Genomic DNA, 15,822 nt, shown 5'->3' with positions numbered 1-15,822 from the left:
GTGGGCAAGGCTTCGCCTCCGACCACTGCAGTCCTGGTTCCTCTCAGTCTTCTTTCCGATGGAGGACCCTCCGTCCAAGTGGCTCACGGTACCGAGATCGGTGGCCACTTCACTGAGATGGTGGCTGGACGGCCACAACGTCTGCATCGGGATGCCCTTCCATCAACCTCAGCCTCAATTGACTTTGACAACCGATGGTTCCCTGGAGGGTTGGGGCGCCCACCTGCTCGACCTGGTTGTCAAGGACAAGTGGTCGGCCCAGGACAAACGTCTCCACATCAATGCTTTGGAGATGCTCGCAGTCGAGAAGGCTCTGAGGGCATTCGAGTTCACTGTCACAGGCAAGGTGGTCCTCCTGAGGACGGACAACACTACCGTGATGTATTACATCAACAAGCAAGGAGGCACCAAATCCAAGACTCTGCTCAAGATCACTCTTCGCATCTGGGACTGGTGCATCCGGAGACAGGTGCTCCTCCAGGCGATTCACCTTCCAGGAGAGGACAAGTTGGCAGATCGCTTAAGCAGATCCCCTTCGGTGTGCCACAAATGGAGGCTCCATCCGGAGACGGTCAGCGACCTGTTCGAGTGGTGGGGAACCCCCCGGATTGACCTCTTCGCGACCGAGTGGAACAGCCACTGTCCCCAGTTCTGCTCCAGGAGGCGAATGGACGGATCCCTCGGAGACGCGTTCGCCTTCCTTTGAACGGGAGAGCTGCTTTACGCCTTTCCTCCCTTCCCTCTCATCATCAGGGTGGTGTCCAAGATGACAACGGACCGTTCGGATGCGATCCTGATCTCCTCGTGGTGGCCGAGACAGCCGTGGTTTGCATCCCTTCTCCACCTCTCCAAGAGATGCTTCCTCCGCCTTGACTTCCGTCCCGACCTGTTGTCGATCCAAGACGGCCAGATTCTGCACCCGGACATCGAGAGCCTGCCGCTGGTGGCCTGGAGGATACAGCCCTAACCGCCCTACCGGAGGCGGTGAGGACGGTGATCCTGGTTGCAAGGAAACCTTCCACCCACCGGTCCTACGCCTTGAAATGGAGGAGGTTCAGCCTCTTCCTTGATCGAAAGGGCTTGTCTCCTGCTCAGGTATCCACTCCAGTGGTGCTGGAGTTTTTGATGGCGCTTTTGGATGAGAGGCTGTGCCTCGCATCCATCAAGTGCTATCTATCTGCCATTTGGGCCAAGTACCAATTCGGGGGGAGGGCTTCCTTTTTCAGGGATCCCTTGGTGAAAGGGTTCCTTAAGGGATGTGCCAACTTGCATCCTCCTGTGTCGGTACTGGCGCCGGCTTGGAGCTTGGAGGCGGTACTGTCCGCGCTCCAGTCCAAGCCCTTTGAGTCAATGGCCACAGCGGACTTGAGACTACTGACTTGGAAAACCACTTTTCTGGTGACCATCACCTCTGCCCGCCGTGCGGGCGAACTCTGTGCCTTACGAAGGGACCAGCCCTTCCTGAGGTTTCACAAGGACAAGGTGGTCCTTCGGACAGACATTACTTTCTTGCCTAAGGTTGTGTCTGCTTTTCACATGTGCCAGGACATTGTGTTGCCTACCCTCGCTTCCAATCCGACTTCGGATGCGGAGCGAAGCCTGCACTCTCTTGATGTCAGGAGAGCGCTGGCGTTTTACCTGGACAGAACTGCTGCCTCCAGTCGGTCCAAGAGACTTTTCCAATGCTACTCGGAACCGAAGAAGGGATTGCCTGTGTCTGCGCAGAGGTTTTCCAAATGGGTGGCTGGTACCATCCACCTCTGCTATGAACTGTTGGGCAAACCTCTCCCTGGCAGGGTTCGGTCCCATTCTACAAGGTCAATGTCAGCATCCTCTGCATTCCTGTCGGGGATTCCCTTGGAGGATGTCTGCAAGGCTGCTGTCTGGTCCCAGCCATTGACTTTTATAAAGCACTATAGGCTGGACACCAGAGCCATCCGAGACGCAGCTTTCGGGAGGGCTGTGTTGGTTTCAGGGTTGCATTGATTGCACTACTGATGGTTTCTGTTTCAGCATTTATGTACATAATGCACTCACTGTTTTACATTCTGTTGAATGTTGGTTTGCACAGTTTTAATGGGACTGGTCTTGCACGACCCTTTGTTCCCTTCTCATGTTTAGCAAGGTTATTGCTATGTTTGGTTTGTGCATGAACAAAAAGACTGACTCTTTTATGGTTCAATGTGTTTATTGTTGCAATAAATATACCTTTGGTTTACCATAGCTTGGTTTCAGGACACTCCCTCCACCGCATACCTAAGCTTGTCAGTCTAAACCCATTTGTATGATTTGCAGAGACCACGAAGAAGGAGGACAGGTTGCTTACCTGTAACAGTATTTCTTCGAGTGGTCATCTGCGAATACATACAAATCCCGTCCGTCCGTCCCCTCAGTGTCCTGCTCTTATTGGCTCTTTCCATCGCCTGCTTGGCGGAAAAATTGCGGAACTGGGGAAAAGAGCGGGAAACAGGTGCCTTATAACGGGTGGGCGGAGTTACCGCCAAAAAGTTTCTATATGTTGCAAAGTAAACTTTGCCCAGTGATTCCAGAAGTTTCCGAACAGCACTGCACAGGCGCAGTAAAACCCATTTATATGTATTCGCAGATGACCACTCGAAGAAACACTGTTACAGGTAAGCAACCTGTCCTTCTCCTCACTGGTTCCCATCCTCCATTACTCCCCTAAGCTTCTCTTCCATAAATGAAACTGCATTCCTAGCCTCTGAGAGCCAGGCCTTCAAGGACACCAGATAGCACCACCTGGCCCAGCTTAGCACTACACATCTCTATCTCTAAAAGCCTATGCTGAAGTATATCCCATCCCCCATTATCCACAGTTACAACATATCTGATAGAATACATCAGGATTCTAACACCAAGCCTCTTCATGTTCGAACCACTACTGCATCTGCTGCTTTCTCGTCTCCACGGCCGTCCCAGCATCACTCCGAGGATGTGATAGAGGTTCTGCCACCGGCTTCTCCTCGTCGTAGCTCTTCGGAAGGTCACTGATCCTCAACTCGTCCCACGCACCATTGTCCACCAGGCTGAGATCCATGAGCCTCCACGCCACCTTCTTCAGGAAGAACCAGACTTCTTTGACAGTGAGGCCAACAGGTACTATATGTCAGTAAGCCATGACTCGGTTTGTCGGCATTTAGGTCTTGCTACTTCCGTCCCAGCAATACCCAGGTCAACCTCTTGTAGACCAATTCCGTCTCCCCAGGAGGTCTCGGTACCAGCACAAACTCAGCCATCGATCACCGTGGCAACTCAGCCTCGCTCACTTGATATTGTCGAGGTCTCGAATTCAGACCATGAGGGCTCCCAGCATGGCTCCCCCCTAAGGTCCCAACGGGGTTCTGGCTCTTCGGATGAAGCAGGCTGACACTCTTCTCAGGAGTTTTCTCAACCTGGCTCTTCTTCCCCGACTGACGATGTCCGGACTTTTGCCGAGCATGTCATCAAAATGGGAAACGTTTTGGACCTCCAAATTACACAGGCCGAAGAAGAGGCTGCAGACCCCATAGAAAAGTGTATTCACGGGAAGGTTCCAACACCACCATCCATCCCAATTGCTCCCTTCATTAGTGTCCTGGACTGCGGCCAGCACACACAGACACACGTGCCGATAAGGAAGGCAATTAACTATGGAGCTAGAAGTAGCCCACAAACCTTGCAGGGAGAAAGAGAGAAAACAAACCAAAAGCCAAGCCAAAGTCAGGATAACAGGGGTCACAATAGTCAGTCCAGTCCAGGGTCAGGTCAGCCAGAAGGTAGCAATAGTCCAGTCCGATCCAAAGTCAAGAGTCAAAATACAGGGAGCCAGTGCAGGCAGCAGTCACACCAAAGGATCATGCAATAAACTCTGGCACTGAGTTGGTGTCTCTCTGCTCATTAAGTAAAAGAAACTCTTCCCTGTGCCACCTGAGGCTGATTTGCTAATTGCTTCTCAGCAATTCTCTGGGATCTGCACCTGCCAGCACTTTCAGCCCTGCGTTATCTATAGGAGGGAACCTTCAAGCCTGGTTCCTCCCAGAGTCACCACTAGGCTGCTGTACCACCAGAGGAATCCCACCAGCACTAGGACCTGGCTGAGCCTCCTCCTCTGGGGCTGGGAGATCAGGGCTGGATTCTGGCAGAGCAGGATTAGCACCTGGTGTATCCTCAATTACCTCTTGCTCTGGAGGAGCCCCATCATCCTCATCCTCCGAGACCTGCTCTTGGCTGGCCATGACAATTAGAGAAACTGGCGAAGCAATATCCTCCGCTTTTTTGACTGGGGTCCCCTTGCAGGATGTATGTAAAGTTGCTGTTTGGTCCCAGCCATTGACTTTTATTAAGCATTATAGGCTGAACACCAGGGCCAAACGGGATGCAGCCTTTGGAAGGGCAGTGTTGGTTTCAGGGTTACATTGATGTACACTGCTTTTCAATGTTCTGAATAGTTTACATGTTGAAAGGAATGTTTTTTAGCCAAACTGGCTTGGTTTACATCATTCATGTTTACATAAGTCTTGCGTGACTTAATGCTTGTTTTTCTCTCAGGGTTCAATATCAGGCTGCTATTACTTATTGAACTATTAGTGGCAGGTCTACCAGGACCTACTGTTTACTTGTGTTTGTGCCTTATGTTTGCACAATTTAAGTGCTGTTGTCCAGGTACCAAAAATGACTGACACAGTTTTTTTTAGGTTCAAAGCCTTATTGTGGAAAATAAATGCACTTTGTTTGAACCTTACTTGGGTCTCATGACACTCCCTCCGCCGCTGACATAAGCTTGTCAGTCTGTACCCATTTGTATGATTCGCAGAGACCACGAAGAAGAAGGACAGGTTGCTTACTTGTAATGGCATTTCTTTGAGTGGTCATCTGCGAATACATACAAATCCCGCCCGTCCTCCCCTCAGTGTCCTGCTCTTCATTGGCTCATTCTCATGTCGCTTAAGTGGCGTCAATTGCGCAACTGGGGAAACAGCAGGAATGCAGGGGCTTTATAAGGGGGGCAGAGCTACCGTCAAAAAGTTGCTAAAAGTTGCAAAGTTAACTTTGCCCAGTGATTCTAGGAGTTTCCAAGTAGCACTGCGCAAGCGCAGTACAATGCATTTGTGTGTATTTGCAGATGACCACTCGAAGAAAAAACGTTACAGGTAAGCAACCTGTCCATCTCAGTTAACTTTCCATTCTTTTGCTACAATTAGTCTTCCTGCTGTTAACAAATTTGTGATTAACTCCTTCATAGCCTGGGTGCAGTTGATTTTATCATATATAGGCAATAATGCTATCTTTGGGCATCTTTCTAACTCAATTTCTGTTATCTCTTTTATCTCTCTCAATACTAATTGCCAAAATTTCTTTACAGATCTACAACCCCACCACATATGAATATACTGTAAGTAGCAAGTTCTTGACAACCCCTCCAACATATCCTTGAATAATTCTTATTTATATGATTTAACCTTACTGGTGTTAAATACCATCTCCAAATTAATGTATAATAATTCTCCTATATCTGTATAGATAAAATTTTTAAATGACACTGATTCCAAATTTTACTTCATTCCTGAATACAGTATTTGCCATTTGTGCTAAAGCATCCTCCCATATTGTCCTAAGATACTCTTCTTTAGGTGTTGAGTAGTTCTGCCTTTTCTTTGTCCCATTACCATTTCACCATCTTCTCCACACAATGGCCCTACCATTTCCTTCTTCCTTTTGCTACAGAAATACTCAAAAAAGCCTGATTTATTGTTCTTAACCTATCTAACAAGCCTGAGCTCATTCTGCGCTTTAGCTTTTCTGACTTTACCCCTACATGTGCTTGCAATTTGTTTGAATTACTTTTTGGTGATTTCCCCGGTCTTCCATTTCTTATACGTATTCTCTTTTAAAATTTGGCTCAGTTGAAAGTTCTTTAGTCATTCATCCTGGTTTGTGCTGATGAAGAAAACGGTAGAAAGGAAGAAAGAGCAGGGAAAGTTACAAGGGTCAAATAGAAGGATGAAAAGGTACAGAAGGAGGAGAAGATAGGAGAAGGTGAAGGAATGTGTGAAGAAACTAGTTAAGATAAGGAAGTACTGTAGAATACAGTTCATGTATGTGGTAGAAAAAGGAAAAAAGATAAGATATGAAAAGAAAGATAATCAGAAAAGAGATTAAGAAAAAGAAAGCAATGAAGTTGAGGACAAAGGAAGGAGATGAGATGAGAAAATGTGAAGGAATGAGAACGATAATGCAGATTAAGAAACAGCATTGGAAAATAGACTGATAAACATGAAAGAACACTGTGATGATATGAGCTGGAATTAAAGATGGAATTAAAAAAGAAAGTAAAAGAAGAAAGCAAAAAAAAAAAAAAAAAGACCAGGCAGGAGGAAAAAGGATGTAAGAAACATGGCTTAGTAATCCCGGTAAACACAAACCAAGCATATGGTAATACCAAAAACTTTGTACACATATATAAGGATGTACTTCTATAGATGAGTTCATTTTGTGTGCTCTGAAGCTATTACCAGTATATATATATATATATATATATATCTTTTATTTACAATTTTTATTTTGCTTTACCCGTTTGAATTATATTTAAAATAAATTGAAACAAAAAAGAAAACAAAAATAGCGACTACAGAAGAATTACATGAATTCATCCTAGAATAGAAATAGTCAAAGAATTCCCCTATCTGGGTCAAACATTGATGAGAGTGGAAACTGCAGTCAAAAATTTAGATGAAAAAAGACAAAGATTGGGAAGCCCTGGTAGCACAGTGGTTAAATGCTGTACTGCAGCCACTCAATCAAACCATAAGGTTGCGGGTTCAATACCAGCAAAAGGGCTCAAGCTTGACTCAGGCTTGCATCCTTCCAAGGTTGCTAAAATGAACACCTAGATTGTTGGGGGCAGTTAACTTACAGTTGTAAACCACTTAGACACTTAGTTCAGTATGAAGCAGTATATAAATGAAGTTGTTTGTTTGGTTTGGGAAGGGAAGCAATCAAAGGCCTAGACAAGATACTAAAGTCCAATATAACGCTGAATGCTAAAATAACGATCATCCAAGCCATTGTATTCCTCATCACCATGTATGGATGCAAAAGCTGGACAGTAAAGAAAATCGTCAGTAAGTCAACTCATTTGAGATGAAGTGTTGGAGAAGAGTGCCGAGGATACCACAGATGGCCAAAAAACAAAAACAAACAAACAAACAAAAAAACAGGTCTTACAACAAATTAAGCCCAAACTCTCCCTGGAAACCATACTGAGATTGTTATACTTTGGACACACCCTGAGAATGAAGGACTCATTGAAAAAGGCAGTGATGCTAGGAAAAGTGGAAGGTAGCAGAAAGCGAGGAAAACTGCAAGCCAGATGGCTAGACTCAATCAAGAAAACCATAGGCCTTAACCTACAGGGTCTGAGCAGAGAGTTATAGGATAGGAAATCTTGGAGATGCCCCACAGGGAGATGTCCCTGTGGGGTCACCATGAGGCAAAGTTGACTTGAGGGCAGCTGACAACAACAAGCAACAAGGGAAAAACTGGGTGTGAGCCCATAGTAAGGAATACTAAATAAGAAGGGTGTTCAGGAAGCATGGTATCTTAAAAGGGAGATATTGAAGGCAGAACTTCAAATAATTCCAAAATGGAAGGTGTGATAAAAATCCAGAATGAAAGAGCTTTCAGCTGAGCTAAGTTTCAAAAGGGGCATGTATAAGAAATGGGAAAAGGGAAAATCACCAAAGAGGGTTTCAAACAAATTACTAGCATATATAACAGGAAAATCAGAAATGCTAAAATGCAGAAGAAGCTCAGGTTTCCTAAACAGGTTAAGAAATAGAAAAGGGTTTTTTGGGTGTGTGTGTGTGTGTGTGTGTGTTTGACTATGTCTGTACCAAAAAGAAGAAGGAAATAGTAGGGCCACTGCATGGAGAAGATGACGAAATGCTAACGGGACAGAGAAGAAGCAGAATTACTCAACACCTTCTTTGCCTCAGTCTTCTCACAAAAGGAAAAGAGTGCTCAACCTGAGGAAAACGGAGCAGATGACACAGTAGGGGAAATGCAGCACAGAGTAAGTAAAGAGATAGTAAGGAATATAGCATGCCCGCACTAAGCGCGGGTTTGCCATCTGCAGTTTTAAGCCTCCGCAGACAGCAAGCCCATTGCAAACAACAGGACTTGAGGTTCTGCATTTTTTGCCATCTGTGGGGAAGATCCAGAATGGCTCCCCCATGGATACCAAGAGCCCAATGTACCTGGTTAATCTAAATGAATTTAAGTCCCCAGGGCCAGATGAACTAAACTCTAGGGTAGTAAAAGAAGTGGCAATTATCTTTGAGCATTCCTGAAGAACAGAAGAAGACTTGAGGGAGAGTAATTCTGTCTGCATTTTCAAAAAAGGAAAAAAGAGGTTCTTCTTCGTGGTCTCTGCGAATCACACAAATGGGTTATTCTGCGCCTGCTCAGCAATGCTTGGAAACTTCTAGAATCTCTGGGTAGAATGCAAAGTAACTTTCTGCAACTTTTTGGCGGTATCCCCAATCACCCCTATATAAAGCCCCTAGTGGCCCGCTCTCCTTCAGTTCCTTCATTCCGCCGTGAAAACAGCTCGAGGAACTTCGCTAACAATCGGCTACCATTTGGACTGAATCTCTGGCAATACTGACCACCGGCTTGAACCACTGACCACTTCATACGGACTTTCCCTTAGATTTAGACGCACTGTGTTTTTGTCAGCTCGACCTGGACTGGTAAACGGCCTCGACCCCGCTCTCGCCGGCCGCTATGGCCTCCTTTAAGCGGTGCTCCAAGTGTGGGGTAAAAATCCCCATGTCGGATGGCCACGATAAGTGTGTCCTTTGCCTGGGGGAGACCCATATCCCAGGCTCTTGTGTCCATTGTAAGGCCATGACGTCCCAGGCCCTGAAAACCGGGACCAGAAATTGAAGGCCTCCCTTTACGAGAAGGTCTTCCAACCATCAACCTCCTCAGGGGAACCAGCTCCCAAGAACCACCGTCAGTGTCCCATGCCGAGAAAACAAAGGCTCCAAAGAGGAGACATGAGGATAAGCAAAAATCCTCCAAGGAAGACAAGGAGAAAAGACACAAATCCTCTAAGGAGGATGAAGGGACCAGGCGGGCTAGGTCAGCATCCCCGGTCCCGAAGGCAAGGCGAAAGGGGCCGCCGAGTACAGTCTCGGTCCCACCTCTGGACCGTAGGCCTGTGGCCACCCCGATTCCGGCTTCAAGCTCCGCTCCTCCACCTCTGGAACCGAGGGTCTTGCTTGCGCCTCATCTGTCCATTCCTGATGAGGACCTCCAAATAGTCACCTTGGACCATAGCTCTGAATCGGAGGGAGAGATCCCGGATTCCGACCCGCCGGCTTCGCCCCGCAGATTGAGGTCGCCTTCCAAAGGCTCCCGTCGGGCCCGGTCTCCCTTACACAGAGACAGAGCCGCCCTTGGTACCGAAGTGGATGAGGCCTTGGACCAGGGCCGTGACAACCGTGCCTTACCAGATAGAGACCTCTTTGATACCTACCCGGACTTGGTCTATGATCATCACTCCGGACAGTACTTCTTGCCTGTGGATCCTTCCCACCTCCGGAAACGTTGTCCGGGCCCGACCAGGGTGAGGCCTCACTCTCCGCGGCAAGACACCACTCGCAAGTCGGATGACTTGTTTGTGAGGAGACCATCTTCTTAGAGGGACCTTTCGCCACCTAGCCGTCAACCGAGCAGGTCCGTCTCGAGATCTCCATCCAGATCCCGTTCTCCGTCTCCATTCCCCAAGGAAGACCAACCTTATGTCTTTGGGGTTCCGGACGCCCCGTCACCATCTGATGATGTGAGGTCCTTTGCCAATAGGGTCGTCCGTATGGCCGACGCGTTGAAATTGGAGGTGTCCCACACAGAGGATGATGCCCTCGACCCCGTGGAGAGACGGATCCACGGCTGCGCTCCTGCTCCTCCCTCTCTGGCCTTTCTCCCATCTTTAGAAAAGATTGCCAAGAGGTCCTGGGACACTCCTGCCACTATCTCCTCCACATCAAGGAAGATAGAGAACCTTTATAGGGTCACTCCATCAGGCCCGTCATGGCTCTTCAACCATCCCAAGCCCAACTCTGCCATAGTGGAGGGGTCGCAGACGTCCTTTACTCCCTGTCAAGCTTCCTCTCCCGTGGACAAAGAGGGGAAAAAGATTGATGGACTGGCTAAAAAATTTTATGCATCCGCGGCGCTGGACATCAAAATCGCCAATTATGCGGCGTACATGGGAGCGTATGTACAGCTCCTCATGGAGAAGATGGACCCGACCATCGCGGAACTCCCAGATGACAAGAGGCGGATCATGACAGCTCTCCGCAATGAGGTTCATCTAATTGGGGAACAGCAGATCATTTCGGCCAGACACTCCACTGACTGTGCCTCCAAGATCTTGTCGGGCTCGATAGCCCTCAGACGCCACGCATGGCTGCACTCCTCGGACCTTACTCCACAGGCGAGGTCTGCAATAGAGGACATGCCCTTTGATAATTCCGGTCTGTTCAACAGGGAGACCGATTAAAAGTTAAGCTTCCGCTACCGAATGAAGACGGCCGCACGGAAGCATGGAATGTCCTCATCCTCCAAATCTCCTCGCATGAGATATGGCAGCCAGCGCCCATGGTATCCACACTCACAGCATCGGCCCCAACAACAGGACCGTCAATTCCACCCTCAAGACAGGCCACCTCAGAGCCGTCCGTCCCAGTCCCCATCGGGCCAGCCGGACCGACGCCAGACATCCCAGCCCAGATTCCAGCAGGGCTATAAGAAGAAAGACGGCAAAGGCAAGCGTAGGTTTTGAAGTCCCCCAGCGCACTTCGCTCCTTCCTTTTCCGACAGATTGAAGCCATTCTTTAACACCTGGGCTTCGATCACAACGGACTCTTGGGTTTTGGACATCGTCCGACGGGGTTATGCCCTTGAGTTTTTACAGCTCCCGCCCACCGGAGCTATTAATTCCACCTTACCCTCGGACACCCTTCTCGACGAAGTGCGCTCCCTTTTAGAAAAAGGCACTATCGAGCCTGTGAATCCCGCTCGGGCCCGATACTGCTTCTTCTCAAGATATTTTATGGTCCCGCAGAGGGACTCCGGACTTAGACCTATTCTGGACCTACGCGAGTTGAATTCTTTTATTATCTACAAACGTTTCAGAATGGTAACTCTTGCCTCTATTTTGCCGTTGTTACAGAAGGACTCCTGGTTCGTCACTTTAGATTTGAAGGACGCTTATTTCCATATCTCTATCAGAGAAAGTCACCGTCGGTTCCTTGCCTTCACCATTGGTACCGACATTTTCCAGTACAAGGTTCTGCCATTCGGCCTTTCCACAGCACCGAGGGTTTTCACGGAATGTATGGCCCCCGTGGTGGCATACCTGCGACAAAAAGGGATAACCGTCTTCCCCTACTTGGACGACTGGCTATTCACCGCTCCATCCCGAGAGACGCTACTGCGGGACGTCCAGTTCGCACTATCATTGCTAGAAGCGTTGGGACTCCGGGTCAATTTACAGAAATCACATCTCTCCCCAACGAAGAGGCTGGACTTCATTCGGACAACTCTGGACTCCGAGGAGATGAAGGCCTTCCTTCCGCGTCCAAGATTTCACGCGTTGGCCTCCTCTCTAAAGGACTGTCTCTCCCGAAGAAAAGTCCGGGCACATACAGTCCAAGTCGCCATGGGCCACTTAGCTTCCACAACATTTGTTACCCCCTGGGCCAGGCTACGCTTCAGGCCTCTTCAGTCGTGGTTCCTCTCCGTCTTCGATCCCGTACGAGACTCTCCAGCAAAGGTGCTTTCCATCCCGAGGAAGGTCCAGAGATCCTTGCGCTGGTGGCTCGAACCTGACGACGTCTGCGTGGGCATGCCCTTCGTACCCCCACAGCCGGACATTACCCTGACAACAGACGCCTCCTTGATAGGATGGGGCGCCCATGTCCTGGATTTTACCATCAAGGACAAGTGGTCGTAGACAGAGGCTTCTCTCCACATAAACGCTCTAGAAATGCTCGCGGTGGAGAAAGCTCTCAAGGCCTTCTGCTGCCTTCTCACCAACAAGGTAGTACTATTGCTTACGGACAATACTACCACCATGTACTACCTCAACAAGCAAGGAGGCACAAGATCAACAACGCTCCTGGAGATCACCCTCCGCATCTGGGAGTGGTGCATCGCCCATAGCATCTTGCTGCAGTGCATCCATCTACCAAGGGACCAGAACGACTGAGCAGACCAACTGAGCAGATCCCCAAAGACCTGCCACGAACTGAGGCTCCATCCCAAGGTGGTCGCCAACTTTTTCCTCCGGTGGGGGTTCCCAGTGTTGGACCTTTTTGCTTCTCCAAACAACACCCACATTCCAGAGTTTTGCTCTCAAACTCGGGGACCGGGCTCCAGGGGAAACGCCTTTCAACTCGACTGGAGCCAGGGACTGCTGTATGCCTTTCCCCCCTTTCCTTTGCTAACGAGGGTGCTGTCAAAAATCATGACGGACCAAGCCGACGTCATTCTAATCTCCCCGTGGTGGCCGAGACAGCCGTGGTTCGCTCCACTCCTCCGTCTGTCCAAAAGCCTTTATCTCCGACTCGACTACCGTCCCAACCTCCTCTCCCTCCACAACGGGATGGTCCTGCACCCCGACATGGAGTCTCTCCCATTGGCAGCATGGAGGATCCGCTGTTAATTTCCCTCCCGGCTGATATCCAGGATGTGATAATGGCGGCTCAGAAACCCTCTACACGTAGGGCCTATAGTTATAAGTGGGACAAATTTCTCGCCTTCCTTAACGAGAAGGATATTGTACCTTCCCAGGTTTCTATTTCCACGATTTTGGGCTTTCTTATGTCCCTGGCCAACGCAGGACTATCTTTGAATTCTATTAAGTGCTACTTGTCTGCTATCTCCTCCCATTATACGTTTGGAGATAAACCCTCTTTATTTAGGAACTCACTAGTGAAGAGATTTCTGCGAGGGTTCAATAACCTTCACCCGCCTTGCTCTTCTCCTTCCCCAGCTTGGAGCCTAGAATTGGTACTCTCCAAGCTAACCTCCAAGCCCTTCGAGCCCATGGCTACGACGGACCTGAGGCTGCTGACATGGAAGACAGCCTTCTTGGTAGCCATCACCTCCGCTCGTCGGGCCGGTGAACTGTGTGCGCTTCGGGCTGACCAGCCCTATATCCGCTTCCACAGGGACAAGGTTGTGCTTCGGGCCGACATCACTTTCCTGCCTAAAGTGGTGTCAGCCTTTCACCTCAATCAGGACATTATTCTCCCCATTCTGGCCCCGAACCCATCCACTGATGAGGAGCGTCGCATGCACTCGCTAGACGTCAGAAGGGCACTGGCATTCTATTTGGACAGGACCTTGGGCTCGAGGCTCTCGAATAGACTTTTTGTTTGCTACTCGGAAGCGAAGAAGGGGCTGCCTGTCTCATCTCAAAGATTCTCTAAGTGGGTCTCAAATACCATTTATTTGTGTTATGAACTGGCAGGCGTCCCTGCTCCGGTACGAGTTCGGGCCCATGCAACTAGGGCGGAGGCAGCATCCTCAGCCTTCTTGATGGGGATTCCCCTTGAGGATGTCTGCCGGGCTGCTACCTGGTCCCAGCCACTGACATTTATTAGACACTACAGGCTGGACTCCAGGGATAGGCAAAGAGCAGCCTTTGGGAGGGCAGTGTTACTCTCAGGTTTGCATTGATTACACAAACAGGGCCATGTTGGTCATATTGTTTATTCTGTGTCAATAAATTTCATTGATTTACATGCTTGGACACTCCCTCCTCCTTGACTTTAGCTAGCCATGTTAGAGAAAAAGATCTTTGGGATGGTTGATGTCTCTTGTTACCGGTGGTTCTGGACTGGTACCAACTGGAACAGATGCAGTCTTCTTAGCTACTCAGTATCAAAGTAACTTCCACACAGATTTTCACTCAAATGAGGGTTTATTAACTTTGTTGCTATTTACACTTTACAGCAGGCTACTATACATCTATACTCTTTCAGAGTCCATGCTAAAAGCTTGAATGTGACATCAGTCTTTGTTCTCTCACAAGATCATCTTTCCCACCAAGTGGACACACCTCTTTCCCATGAAGTCACCATACTACACAAAAGCATAACAATAATACATTTGTTGATATTATGTCTCAGCACATGTCCTTGAAGACTTGCTCTTCCAGGCCTAGACTTTCTGGCCTGCAACAGGAACCATTTTAAACCTTAGTTAACCATTGACACATCTGAACATTTTCCATACAAATTAGAAATATATTTTAACATGCCCCTCCAAAATGTACAGATGTGCAATAACACCATGTATTTACAATTACATCTTTGTGAAGTTAAGGAACCATACCAATTGCACAAGAAAGTTGTTCATGTCTTTCTCCAGAAAGTGCTTTTGTTAAAACATCAGCCAAGTTATCCTTTGTGTCAATGTACTCTATCTTTAGGATACCATTCTGAACTAACTCTCTTACATTCTGGTACCTTACTCCAATGTACTTAGTCCTGCACTTCAAATTCTCAGCCTCTGCCATCCCAATACATGATTGTGAATCCTCAAAAACCAAAGTAGGCTCAGTGCAATTTTCTCCCAGATCACTTAACAACTGTCTAATCCAAACTATCTCTCCAGACAAATCAGACAATGCAGCAAATTCTGCTTCAGAAGTACTAAGTGCTACACAATTCTGTTTTCTACTTCTCCAAACAACTGGACTACCTGCAAACTTAATCACAAGTCCTGTTATTGACTTCTTTTCTGCCTCACTTGCAAAAGAACTATCTGCGTAACACACTAGATTCTCTTCACTCCCTTGAAACACAAGTTTCTTGTTCTTGCTACCTTTCAAATACCTCAAAACATGTTTCACAGCCGTCCAATCATCCACCTTTGGACTATTTGCACTTCTGTTCAATAAACCAACTGCAAAAGAAATATCAGGCCGTGTATTGTTAGCAATGAACAACAAACTACCAATTACACTTCTGTACAACTCAGGATTATCAAACAATTCAGCAGACTCTGCACTGGCATAACCAGGAGTCATTGGGCTTTTCACAGGCTTTGCATCCTGCAATCCACACTTCTCAATCAGCCTCTCAATCTTTTTCTTCTGACTCAACAGACATCTGCCATCATCTGTCCACTCTACCTCTATCCCTAGGTAAGCTTTCAGATTTCCCAAGTCCTTCAACGCGAACTTCTGAGACAATTCCTTTTGTACCTCTTGCACTTCTTGTTCTGAATTAGCTGTTACACAAAGATCATCCACATAAATCACAAGAACTACCCCTCCTCTAGTGTAAACACAAGCATCTGCAACACTTCGTTTAAACCCAAGCCTTTCAAGCTCTGCATGAATACACTGATTCCAGCAACGTGCACTTTGCTTCAAGCCATACAATGCTTTGTTCAACTTACACACTTTTGTCTCAGTATTACTACCAAAACCAGGAGGTTGTTCCATGTAAATTTCCTCCTCAAGCTTAGCATTCAGGTAAGCCGTCTCAAAATCAAAATGCCTTACCACTTTTCCTTGCCTCACAGCTAAAGCAAGCACTAATCTCAAACTTTCTGGCTTTGCAGTAGGTGAGAAAGTCTTGTCAAAATTCTCAAACCTTTGCTGTGTGAAGCCTTTAGCCACTAACCTGGCTTTGTACTTTTGACTACTATCAGGCATTTCCTTCTTCTTATAGACCCACTTGCAACCCACAACCTTGTGGTCTTTAGGCCTGTCAACAATATCAAAAACCTGCTTCTCAA

At 47.8% G+C, this 15,822-nt stretch overlaps 1 protein-coding gene across 1 annotated transcript in view; it reads left to right on the top strand.

The window, feature by feature from the left end:
- Positions 1–11,864: 11,864 nt before the first annotated feature.
- Positions 11,865–15,822, top strand: part of LOC121926389 — a 7,440-nt gene continuing 3,482 nt past the window's right edge. Inside the window, exon 1 of the mRNA XM_042459330.1 lies at positions 11,865–13,856. Coding sequence (XP_042315264.1) covers positions 12,715–13,752 — 1,038 coding nt within the window. The 5' untranslated portion in view covers positions 11,865–12,714 and the 3' untranslated portion in view covers positions 13,753–13,856. The remainder of the gene's footprint in view (positions 13,857–15,822) is intronic.

Source organism: Sceloporus undulatus, chromosome 3 (genome assembly GCF_019175285.1).
Source record: "Sceloporus undulatus isolate JIND9_A2432 ecotype Alabama chromosome 3, SceUnd_v1.1, whole genome shotgun sequence".
Classification (NCBI taxonomy): Eukaryota; Metazoa; Chordata; class Lepidosauria; order Squamata; family Phrynosomatidae; genus Sceloporus; species Sceloporus undulatus.
Note: the sequence above shows the minus strand (reverse complement) of the source record. Positions and strands in the feature narration are given on the sequence as shown.